We start from the raw sequence: 13,185 nt of genomic DNA on the forward strand, positions 1-13,185 counted from the left end.
TGATAATGGGAGACGACAAAAGCACCCACGACATAGGGTTGCTACAACAGAAGGCTCATACCTGACACAAGAGAGTCACACTATCTTAGCTATTATTATTACGGGGTGCTAACTAGTCACTGCCCCTGATCTTTAGGATTGTTCTTAGGTCAGAGTGATTTCAACTTACTTTTGGGTGAGTCCATACCCAGTAACTATCCGTAATAGTGAATAACTTACCACACCAGCTCCAGTGCTGGTCTGCCCACTGCCCAGCCAGGGCAGAGATGACGGTGGGTGTGCCTGACTTGCTGAGTAGGACGTTGCACTGGGTTGATAAAGCGTTGTTGTGGAACCACGATAATCAATATCATCCGAACTGTAAAGACATTCGTGCGTTACTGTGCAAGTCCCATTTTCTCTTAAGCAGCTCTGTAATTGGAATTTGTGTTATGTACCCACAGGTCTTCACTTAAAAGAGTGAATAAATATCCACAAGAAAAATGTAGGTGTAATTCCTAACCCTATGCTACTTTAGTACTGGTCAGCTTTTTCCCTCTAGACAAAATTTATAAATTCAATATTGTCTGGGGGCAATATTACTGCTGCACAAGTTGGAACAAATGTAGGTTTTGAAAGATTTAAACACAAATATTCTTTTTATCATGTATAGGAAAAGATAAGGTCTTTCTAATACAGTTATTCCATGTATCAGATTCCTACATTTTAAAGAAATCTCAGTTTAAAGATTTCTTCAAGTGAAGTATTAGTAATCATCACATAAAAATGTTAAAGTAATTTTTGTGATGGACTGTATCATATTACATGGTTATATCAACTCTGTAGTAATATTATAAGCTGACCTCAACTCTGTAGTAATATTATATGCTAACAAAACAGAAAACCCAACAGAACAAGGAAAGAAGTTGTGATGCACCATTTCCCAACCACATAAAATGTCCAAGAGTCTGGAGAAAAGCAAGAGGAAGGGCAAACATGGAGGAGAGACCCCAAAAATAGGACAGTGTTACACAACACTGATGATGCAGTATCTATAGTGTCACTGAAAAGTAAAGTCTATATATTTTTTTAAGATTTTATTTATTTGAGAGAGAGAGAGATCCCAAGCAGGCAGAGAGACTGGCAGAGAGAGGGAGGGAGCAGGGAGCCCAATGCAGGGCTTGATCCCAGGACCCTGAGATCATGACCTGAGCTGAAGGCAGAGGCTTAACCCACTGAGCCACCCAGGCACCCTAAAGTTGTCTACATTGTTATCTGTAAAAATATGCTTGTCAGGTGATAAGAAGAAACACTAATCAGTCTAATTAATATATTGGTATATTCTACTTTTTGCTTGAATTATCCAAATCAGCTGAATTTACTGAATACTATGTAGTTCCTGACATTTCTTAGGGGTTAAATGTCAAAGTTGCAGTTTTGGCATTAGGTTTTGGAAGGGGGGAATATTCTGACTCCAACACTATGAAGAGTTCCATGTCTAATAGAAGAAGTGTGAGTAATTTGTTCATTGATGTAAGAATTTTATTGGTAGCTAAACCAATTATGTCTCTACCCAAATAAAGGGAGAGACATATATACTTTTCAAGATAATTCAAATCATGTGCATAACCATTTAATGGGTTCTTAAAAACCTCTTTTTAAATGGACTACACAAGAAAGACTAACCTTTTGGATTCTCGGTCATATTCTTCTCCAATCCATATATATGACTGACAGGCCAACAGAGAGGTAACATCGAGTTCTTGTACATCATGTGTTGAGGCCAAGACAATTTCATTACAGTTCGCCTATAAAGCAGAGTCAGTAATTTAAGCAATTTCACTAAAAAAAAAAAAAGTACAATCTTTATAATGACTAAAACTTTTACCTTATTAATGGAAAATGCCATGATCATATCCGATTCCTTATGAATGATTTTCGCCTTCCCACCTGGATAGCCCAGATCAGCTTCAACCTACAAAATGTTTATCAGCAGTTTCAGCTGTCGTGTAGCAATGTGAGACACACATTCCACAAAATTTAAGAGGACAAGAAGAAAATGTTACAGCAGCAGCAAGAAAAAAGGTACCAGTAATTTTAGTATCTTGAGACTTAGCTTTGCAATTGGCTTAAATTCTCTGATGCCCTGTAATCACCCCGATTAAATGATGTGATAAGAGGATGATACTGATTAATGGCCATCACGAAAGATGGGTAGCATAGTTTTCATTAGTAAGAGTAGGATGCCACTTGCATCTCTTCCAAAAGTGTGTGGACACTGCGGTAAGAATGTGTATGCATTAGCAGGCACAGAGTGGAGGAAAAAGACAGTTAAGATAAAGGAGTCATGTAAGAAACAAACATTTTAAAACAGGGTGCTAAGACAGGAATAAGGAAAGTTGGAAAGAACAGTTAGAAAGGGACAAAGGAGATGGATGAGAAAGTGTGCTGGCTTAGGGTCAAAGGTGAGGGGCATGAAAGAAGTTGCAGACTCAGAAGATTCTCCTTTCAAGGAAGAAAGATAAAACCACCATGTCTAAGAACAGATGGAAAGGGGAAAACATGAAGATACAGCGGGAAGAAGGAAAGAGAAGCATGAGTGCTTAGGAAGAGCAAGTTGGGGACGGTGGAGAATTTCCTCCCCAAGGCCACTGCGGTGTTTGGGAGCATTGAGTATTCTGATTAGCCAGCATGGTTAGTATCAGAGATGAAGGTTAGCTCCTTGAACTCAGAACGAGCGAGGTCCAAGAGCATGGGATACTACCTTGCTGCGGGAATCTTCCACTACGCAGTTTTGTTTGACCTGTTCCACATGTTCTTCTACAGACTAATGAACACCACACCGTCACAAACACAAAACACATGCATGAAACGAAATCATAAAGAGAATGAAAAATTTCACACTGAAATGGTCAATCCATAACTTAAAGATGGTAAAAAAAAAAATTAATGTGTAAACTTTCCTTTTAAAAACACAAAATCAAGAAAGAAAAACTGAGTGAATTTAGAATTTTTAAGATTAGTTTGTCAATTCATGGAATTTATCAAATTCACAAGTACCAAAGTCCTATTTAATGATTTAAAAAGATGAACCACTCTTACTGAATGGATAGTTTTGATAATTGTTCCATATTTCTGAACTCAGTGACCAGATTTTATTTTGTCTTAACAGCTTTAACACTTTTTCCTTTAATGAAAAATTTTCAGCAGATGCATGCTATTCAGTACAACAGCCATTAACCATATATGACCATTTAAATTAAAGAAAATTCAGTCACACTAGGTGCATTTCCAGTGCCCCATAACCACATGTGGCTGCTATTATATAAAACAAATAAAATTTTCCATTATCACAGTTCTATTGGATAGCACTGGACAAGACAGTAATTCCATTCAGTAATTTGAAATTCAAAAGGTACAAAAGGGTACACGATAAAAATTCTTCCTCCCATTCCAACTCCCACCATGTACTTCCCATCTGTGGAGCCAACAAATGCTTACACAGCATTTTAAGAAATGTTCAATTTATCTTTATCCCATCCCCCTCTTCATGGAGATCCTCCCTCTGCTGGTAGAAAATTTGAAAACACACAGCGTGGGCTGCTAATCCCAAAAATACAGAGACAAAGGGGCAGAAAGAGGGAGAGGCTTATTTGAAAAAGAGAAACCTGAGAGATCTTGAAGGACAAAACTGAGGGTCCCAGCAAACTAGACCCCTGGCTTCCCACAGCACTCCGAGCCTCTGACAATACAACCAAACCACCACCACAAACCATATGAATAATTAAAATATATTTTCAGTGAATCATTACATTTCACAATTTGAAGAACTAAATACTCAAAAAAAATTGATCCTTCAGTGAACTGGCTTTCTGGGAATAAATAAGAGAGCCCTAACTGAGCAAGAGTCTTTTATGTTAAATCTATTTTTTAGATTTCTAGATCTTATTCTACAGAATTTGGACTCAGCATCACTACAGGAAATACTGTAAACAGCAGACTGAATGAAAGAGAAGAATTTGGTTCTGTGATTTCTTAACAAACCCTAATAAACACACCAATGATTTCAGTATCATCTGGATCTTATTATCAAAAAAAGCTTCTAAGACTCCAAAGAATCCCCACAGTTCATTTCTCCTACTTCTTCATTTAGGTACATAATTTTAAATCCATACAGAAAATAAATGACTATTCACAAGGGCTGACCACACAATTACCATCTAGATATGGGCGACTCATGAAAACAATGAGTCGGGTAGGTTCTGCTAATCCAAGTATGGGGGAAAACAGAGACGCAGTTATACATTTTACCTTGGGAAAATGAACCATGTAAGTTTTTGCTTTCCTAAGTGAAATATAATTCTTTACTCTTTCTCAGAGATTTTATTTGCCAAATCTTTAATCTCATTTGATACTCTACCCTGAGCACTGACTTATGCTCATATAACAGATCTGTGCACCCCTCATTTTATAAGGAAGAGATAACTTTAGGTTCTCAAGTTCCAGGCTCTCAAATTCCTGATTCTCCTTGCTGCATTGTATTACATTGTTAATTTATATTTAGCCTAAAAATCGCTGTGCAATGCAGGACCTCTGCCTCACTTTGTAAAAGCAAATTTCCTTCATCTTGTATTTCTATATTTATTCTCTTTCACAAAATTATTCTGAATTTCTTGTTTCTAAAGTTTATCCTGTTCATTTCTAAGTGCTAAAAATGTTAGATGCTTTTAAAGGGCTATGTTAGCTTTCCAATTAAATGATATTAAAACATTATAGAGTATAGTCATTTATATATTAAATTACTCAAATAATCCATCACAATATTTATTATTTGTAAACACCCAACAGCAAGTATGGCACAGGAAGGACCAATTTTCACTTGGTTATACAGGATTTACCAAGGGACCCATGTTGCTTCACTGTTCTATAATGAAAATTATAAGATTTTATCTTATAAAAGAAATACACTGCAGTTTGGTAAACTATTACCCATAAGGTATGAAAGATAATGTGTTCCAACCAAAAAGTAAATCAAGCACTGACTTCATTAGAAATGTTAAAACTAAACAAAAACTACAACAGAATTTTTTTTTCAAAATACCTCACTCTGTTTTCTTTTCTTCGTGAAAATATATCTAATAAATGTCTCTTGAAGGACTTCTTGTTTAACAAGGAAATGCCAGAGTCGTTTGACTGGGAGTGCAGAAGAATCCCGGGATCTATTAGAAAAAATTAACATATCTTCTTTTACTCTGTAGAAAATATGCTTCGTATTTACAGAAACTTAAAAAAAAAAAACCCTCCACTATCTATTGCAAATAAGTTCTATCGCTAAGTTCAACAAAATTTCATAATTTATTTCTCTTAATTTTTAGTTCTCTTATTTTATTTTTTTTAAGATTTTATTTATTTACTTGATAGGTGGAGATCACAAGTAAGCAGGGAAGCAGGCAGAGAGAGAGAGGAGGAAGCAGGCTCCCTGCTGAGCAGAGAGCCCACTGTGGGGCTCCATCCCAGGACTCTGGGATCATGACCTGAACCGAAGGTAGAGGATTTAACCCACTGAACCACCCAGGTGCCCCAATTTTTAGTTCTTTTAAAAATTTTCCCTTCACCTAGCAATTAATTCCCTAATTACAGTTTCTCTGAATGAACAGGTTGAGCTGAGAGTCAAAAGAAGTTCTTATTATTCTCTTTTTAAATTATACTGTAGGGTTGGTTCTGTTGGTTACATAAATCCACAATAAATATAAAGTCACAGATTTCATTTTTAATAGCCCAACTAAAAAGCCTTGCTCTTTCAAGCTTATCAGCAATACTCTTAATTATGGGACAGGTGCCTCATAAAAAGCATGCTGCTTCTCCAAAGGACAGGCAGGAGGGCAGGTAGAATTTCAAAACATCAGTAAAAAACCTTAATGTATTTACTGTTAAATTACTGCCAAAATGTCAGTAGCACCTTGTTTGTATATGGGGACTATTATTCCAAAATATTTCCATAAAAGTTCTTAAAATAATGGCAAAAATATAATAGATGGGGTTTTTTTCTGATTATAAAAGCAATAAGTCTATTGAATTCATAGGTTACGCTGTGAAAAATATTTCTATCCAGATTTCTAATGTTTTCCTTATCATATACTGCTAGAAAGAGAACTGCAATTTCAGAGTTAAGAATTTTTTTTTTTTTTTAATTTGACAGACAGAGATCACAAGTAGGCAGAGAGACAGGCAGAGAGAGGAGGAAACAGGCTCACCACTGAGCAGAGAGCCCGATGTGGGGCTCGATCCCAGGACCTGGGTTCATGACCTGAGCCGAAGGCAGAGGCCCCAATCCACTGAGCCACTCAGGTGCCCCCAGAGTTATGAATGTTTTTATATAAACATAATATGGGTACATTTTGCCAAACTATCTTCTGGGCAAGTTAAACCAGGCTACATTCTCATGAGTATTATGACAGTACCCTTACTTGAATGGAGTATTTTCTGGCTCTAGCATTGCTTTATTTCGAAGAACAGCTGGTCCGGCTCCCACTGAAAGGTCAGTTGGATATGTGTTGATATAGTTAGGGGGTGGACCTTCAAACTGATCCATTTTCTCTTGCAAGATCTGTTCCCAGTTCTCCAAGTTTTTAATCACAGCAATACCTAATGGTGATGTCACAGGCAACTCTAAAGGACAATAGAAAATGTCATCTTATTTTGATTAAAAAAAATTGGTGACTGTCATCCACATATTTTAAAAATCTGAATTTTTAGAGCCAACACCTCTGAAAACACAAATAAACCTGAAAATGTTAATCTTATACCATTTGGACTCTTAGTGTTTTTAACAAAACAGAAGGCCCATTCTCTAAAATGAACTGAGAAAATGTGTAGCTTCTCTAGTCTGATTTCTTGCTTTTTCTTTCAATCCTATGGGTAAACAGTGGTTCTTGCTATGAATTAAAATCATAGACTGGGGTCTAAGAAACACAAGACCTCATAAAATCTTTAATTTTTAGTACCTAATGCTCTTTTATATATATTTTCATGAAAAGAAACCTGATGCTACGTTATTATATTTAAGAACATTAATTACTTACCAGAGAATTCCAACCCAGCAATGGGAAAGAAATTCTTGACATTGTGAAGTACTAGCTTAACCATTGTCAAATGCAGAAGAGCCCAGCTGTTCAAGGAAAACAAACAAACAAAGTCTCCTTCACTGAAAACAACATCGAGAAGCACAGTAATGATTCCTGTCAATTGTTTAACCCAATCTCTAACGCAGAAAAAAAAAAAAGTTTTTTTTTTTTTCTGACAACTTGAACCTTTGTAGTCTCTGAAAATAGAAAATACGTAACAATATATCACACTTAAAATATCTGAAAATTACCTAATGGAAAAAGATTTACCACACAGTCACATGGAATCTAAGAGCATATCAATGAATATATATTAAGTTCTAAAAGCACATAAACAAATTATGTATTTTTCTCACTAAAAATGTTTGTTTCCACTCTATATGGAAGCTATTCTTTAAAACTAGATGTTAAAGAAATACTCTATTGATGAGAAATTTACCTCAAAGGTACAGAATTACTAACCTGAAAATATTAGTCAGTTCTTATATAAATTCATGATAATATTACTTAAAATTACTAACATCTTTTTTATTAAAAAAAGAGTGAACCCTTTTTTACCTATAAGAATTTGGATCTTGGTGCTCCTGTATTTGTGTATCTGAGAAAAAAGCATCATCTTCTTCTTCATCACTATGAATGCTTTCATCAGAATCATATATAACACCGCTATCAGACAAAGGGAGAAACGGCTGCAAGAAAAGGTAAAGTTATTTTTAAATATATAGTTGGGTTGTTTTTCTCCTAACTTAATATTGAATATTTTAAGTGCTCTCTAAGCAAATATTCCCTTTCACAAGTGATACTAGACCTAAAGAGGTCAAGAAAACTAGGCAAAACTCTCAGGTTCCATAAAATAACTGAAAGCTAGCTACAACCGAAATACTTCTACAGGGGCATCTGGGTGGCTCAGTGGATTAAAGCCTCTGCCTTCAGCTCGGGTCATGATCTCAGGGTCCTGGGATCAAGCCCTGAACTGGGCTCTCTGCTCAGCAGGGAATCTGCTTCCTCCCCTCTCTCCACCTGCCTCTCTACTTGTAATCTGTCAAATAAATAAATAAAATCTTAAAAATAAAAAAAGAAAGAAATACTTCTACAGCATTAATTATAATAGCCAGGTTATGCAAGCAACCTCAATGTCACTGATAGATGAATATATAAAGAAGATATGCACACACAGAAATATTACTCAGACATGAAAAAGAATGAGATCTTGCCAGTTGTGACAATATGGATGACCTGTAGGACATTATGCTAAGTGAAATGAATCAGAAAAAACAAGTACCACATGATTCACTTATACATAGAATCTAAAAAACAAACTGGGGTGCTAGGTGGCTCAGTTAAGTGGCTGACTTGGGCTCAGGTCATGATCTCAGGGTCCTCTGCTTGAGCCCCACTCAGCATGCAGTCTGCTTCTCCCTCTGCCCCTCCCTCTGCTCATGTGCACTTTCTTTCTCTCTCTAAAATAAATAAATAAAATTTAAAAAATTTAAAAAAATAAATAAAAATAAAAAGCATGAAAAACAGAAACAGAATCATACAGAGAAAAAAACTGGTGGTTGCCAGAGGGGTGGGAGATAGACAAAATAGGTGAGGGGGTAAAGAGGTACAAACTTCCAGTTATAAAATAAATAATTCACAGGGATGAAAAGTGCAGCATAAGGGAATATAGTCAATAATACTGTAAAAATGTGTATGGTGACAGCTGATGACTATACTTACTGTGGTGAGCACAACACAGTGTGTACAATTGCTGAATCACTGTGTTGCATATCTGAAACTAGTATAACATCCTATGTCAACTACACTTCAATAAAAAATAAGATGCATGTCACAGAAATATTAAAAATCAAGTGTTTTTCTTAAGTATCAACATAACTAGTTAGAAAGGTCTAAAGAAACATAAATACCAAAGGAGAAACTTTATCAACTTTTTCAACTTTATGAAAACTGTCAGAGAGCTATAGTGAAGGAAATCTAATTCTAAATTCTAAAAGCTATATATGGAGACTGAGACATGTAAAACTATAATTCCTTAAAAAAAACTATAATGCTTTACAAATCAATTTATAGGTTTTAAGTTAATTGTAATAAAAATCTCCCTGAGGATGGGGGCACCTGGGTGGCTCATTTGGTTAAGCATCTGCCTTCGGCTCAGGTCATGATCCCAGGGTCCTGGGATCGAGTCCTGCATGGGGCTCCTTGCTCAGTGGGAAGATTGCTTCTCCCTCTGCCCCTCCCCTGACTTACGCTTGCTCTGATGAATAAAATCTTTAAAAAATAAAAAAATAAAAAAATCCACCCACCTCCTCTTGCTCTAATTTCATGGTGACTAAAAGAACTATTGATAATGAGATGAAGGGAACCTAGATGGCAGATGCAAGTACTCCAGTCACTAGAAAACCATGACGCTGATTACATATATATTAATAAATCTGACTTCTGTTCATGTGTTTCAACCATATCAAGTATTTGATCATCATCAAGTATCTGATCATCTCTGAATGACTATTCAGTTTCTGGACTTGATAAATTAAATATCCAAACTGTAGTTGTTCAGGGCACCTGGCTGGCTCAGTCAGTTAAGCATCTGCCTTTGGCTCAGAATGATCCTGGGGTTCTGTGATCGAGTTTTAGGCTCTGCACTCAGTGGCAAGTCTGCTACTCCCTCTCCCTCTGCCCCTCTCCCCCCACTCATGCTCTCTTGCTGGCTCTGCTCTCTCTCAAATAAAAAAAATCTTCGAAAAAATAGAAATAAAAAGCAGATATTCAAACCACAAGCTGCCCTGTCATTCCTATGTGGTACTTACATAAGAATAAACACATACAAAGCTTGTGCTCCTCACACCCCTTACCTTTGCAACAAAATAATCCCACATACTAAGTTCAGGGGGAATAAATTTTTCTTTGTAAGATGGTCTCTCTGCAGGCACCGGTGGAGGGGTAGCATCTTTTACAGGTCTTCCAGGGACAAGCATTCGCATGTTAAATCTCCTACGGTGTTTATCAATGTCTTCAGAAGGAACAGGAGGTGCTGAATAAAGATAGAAGAGGAAAACCCGGCATTTATTTTCCCATTATTAATTCAAAGAGTTACTGTTAACTTTTCAGCCTACTCTTGCAATGTTTTAATTTAGACTAAATGACTTCTATCTGTGCTTCTAAACTTTCCTAGTTACTGCATCTGTTTTCCAGTCATCATGGCAGAGAAGCAGAGGAGGGCAGAGCATCAAAGGATATCTTGCCATGAACAGCCTGTGTGCTGCACAGAATAGGAACTGAAGTATTTGTATGTACAATGCAGCAAATAAATGGCATATTCATTAATGCTGGAGAGATTATTTCTGGCCATGCTGTTCAAGAAAAATTCACTGAAGATGCAGGGTGTAAAGCATGTCTTTAAAAAAGAAGGCAGAAGCTCAATGTGAAAAGGAGAAGGAACAGCAGAAACCAGTGACTAAGGGTTTGGATGAATGAGGATAACAGAGAGAATAAACTAGAGTAAGCACTGTGAAGAAAGTTATTTAAAATGGATCCAGGAGGACACTGAGGAAGTGGGGTTTATGCATGTCCTGTCCCTAGTTCTCATAACTGCTGCTGGACTCCACTAAAAGTCAAGGCATCTGCTGCATTTAGAATGGACATAAATGGACTTTTCACCTAGCAGTAGTCCTAGCAGCTAATCACCTACGTGTTAGGGTAACGTAGCTTTACCAGCACCAATCACATCTCCTTCAAAACAACTTCCCTCTTTCCTCCTTAAAAACCGCAGCCCCCTTGTCCTCCAGAGCATGCTTTCAATTTCGGTCAACTCTGTGTCTCCCAGACTGCAATTCCAAAGAATACAAATAAATGCACACATTTTATTTTGCAGCTTGCAATTCTGTTTTTTTTTTTACCTGATCGACAAGAAGTAAACTATTTTTGCCCGACAGGCAGTGGGGAGGGGAATAACTAGAAGTCCAGAGTTAGGATAGGCCACGGCTGCGGGTGTGAAGCTGGGAGCTTATTCTATGGTCGATCCTCACTAACACTTCCTGAGCTAGTCGGAGGGTGAGGCACGGTTTGCTCCGTCAACCAGAGAGAAGATGGAGGATGATCACCTCAGGAGGGCGAACTAGTACGGTGGGTGGTCAAGACTGAGAATCCTTAGATAAAAGGAACACATAAAGCAAACACCTAATTGTACAGGGGAAGGCTAGAAAGTAGAAGTCAACCCACTCCTCTCTTAAAAACTCATTACAGGAAATTATAATTCTAAAATATTTTATTTAGGGGCACCTGGGTGGCTCAGTGGGTTGAGCCTCTGCCTTCAGCTTGGGTCATGATCTCAGGGTCCTGGGATCGAGCCCCGCATCGGGCTCTCTGCTCAGCGGGGAGCGTGCTTCCCCACCTCTCTCTGCCTACTTGTGATCTTTCTCTCTGACAAATAAATGAATAAAAATTTAAAAAATATATTTTATTTATTTGAGAGAGAGAGAACACACAAGTAGTGGGGAGGGGCAGAGGGAAAATCAGAGTCCTCCTTGATGAGTGGGGTGTCTGGCTTCTTTCACTTTGTGTATTTTCGAGCTTCCTGCTGGCTGTAGCATGTATGAGTGCTTTGCTCCTTTTTAATGGCTGAGTAACACTCCATTTCTGTATATACCACACTGGGTATATCCACTCATTCTGATGGTAACCCACAACTATCTTTCAAGTGGACTTATACAATAGCCCCCCTCTTTTATTCTTGTTGTATAGTCTATTCTCCATACAACAGCCAGAGTAGGCTCTGTGAAAACTTAAATCAGATTAAGTCACTCCTGCCAGTAATTTTCCTATCTTTCTTTAAAACAACAATTGAAGTCTTTACCATCATCCACGAAATCCTAAATGACCTCACCCCCAGCTTGTTGTCTTACCCTGTCTCTGTCCAAACTCCCCCAGCTCAAGACAGCCACTCTGGCCTCCTCTGTAGTTCCTAGAAAAGGCCAAACTCATTCATTCCTCCCTTAACCACCTGCCTGAGAGGCTCTGGCCCCCGATACCTGTCTGGCATGATCCCTGACTTCCCCAGAACTCTGCTCAAACGTATTTTATAACCACTCCAGACTGTTCTTACATGCCTTACTTCATCACCTGCCACCTACTCTGCTGTATTTTTATCAAAGTTCTTATCATAACTGAAATATTATTTATTTGTTAAATTTTTACTGTGAATTTCCTTCCACTAAATTTAAGTTCCAAGAAGGTAAGGGATTTGTCTGTGTTATTCACCTCAAAGCCTAGAGCACTGCTTAGTATGCAGTAGGTTTTAAGTGAATGCACATAATGTGCACTCAGAGATTTTAAGCATTAATTTATTCGATGAATGAATTACCATGAAAAAATAATAGAAAATTCAGGAAGAGAAAGAAGTGATGTAAGGGGAAAACTTTCAAATTCAAGGTAGACTATAACAAGGTAGGAACTAGATTAAGATGAGTCACCCTCATAAAAATAGTGGGAGTGAAAGCAATGAAAATGGGTAAGATCTCCTTCCATACTTTGACTTACAGACTTACACTTAATTCAAATTGGGCAGGGGCACCTGGGTGGTTAAGCACCTGACTTTTAATTTTGGCTCAGGTCATGATCTGAAGGTTCATGAAAACGAGCCCTGTGTCAGGCTCCATGCTCAGCATGGGGTCTGCTCAAGATTCTCTGCCGCCCCCCTCCCCTGTCCCACCCCTCCCCTTGCTTGGGCACACAGACTCTCTCAAGCAAAAGAATAAATAAATAAATATATTTTTAAAAATAATATTCAACCTTGGGCAGTAAGGACACAGATTAGAACCATGCCCTTTAAACTCTGTGCCACTGATTCCTCATCTGTAACAGGACAATTTCTAGGGATAAATTGAGATATTTCAGCACCAAGATGGAAACCTTTCCCATGGCATCGGTCTATACCTCACCATATCCTACCATCTTAAAAAGGGGAATGAAAAATACATTGTAGTACGTTAGAGAAAAAAAAAAAAAGACAGAAAATGGAACTTTAAAAACCATATGCATGACTGGAAAGGCTATCTTACGCATGACCATGAACCTAATCTGA

The 13,185-nt window shown here is 37.6% G+C and overlaps 1 protein-coding gene across 4 annotated transcripts in view; it reads right to left on the minus strand.

The window, feature by feature from the left end:
* The window catches only part of DMXL2 (Dmx like 2), a 158,706-nt gene that overhangs the window by 6,485 nt on the left and 139,036 nt on the right, over window positions 1-13,185 (minus strand). For 2 of the 4 annotated variants that reach the window (XM_059372824.1, XM_059372823.1), the window contains exons 29-37: window positions 9,959-10,137; window positions 7,662-7,792; window positions 7,062-7,147; window positions 6,447-6,648; window positions 5,081-5,198; window positions 2,744-2,806; window positions 1,868-1,954; window positions 1,666-1,787; window positions 220-358 (exon numbers count right to left, since the gene is read on the minus strand). In XM_059372824.1, coding sequence (XP_059228807.1) covers window positions 220-358; window positions 1,666-1,787; window positions 1,868-1,954; window positions 2,744-2,806; window positions 5,081-5,198; window positions 6,447-6,648; window positions 7,062-7,147; window positions 7,662-7,792; window positions 9,959-10,137 — 1,127 coding nt within the window. The remainder of the gene's footprint in view (window positions 1-219; window positions 359-1,665; window positions 1,788-1,867; window positions 1,955-2,743; window positions 2,807-5,080; window positions 5,199-6,446; window positions 6,649-7,061; window positions 7,148-7,661; window positions 7,793-9,958; window positions 10,138-13,185) is intronic. The other 2 variants (XM_059372826.1, XM_059372825.1) reach the window with 1 other exon arrangement.

Source organism: Mustela nigripes, chromosome 13 (genome assembly GCF_022355385.1).
Source record: "Mustela nigripes isolate SB6536 chromosome 13, MUSNIG.SB6536, whole genome shotgun sequence".
Lineage (NCBI taxonomy): Eukaryota > Metazoa > Chordata > Mammalia > Carnivora > Mustelidae > Mustela > Mustela nigripes.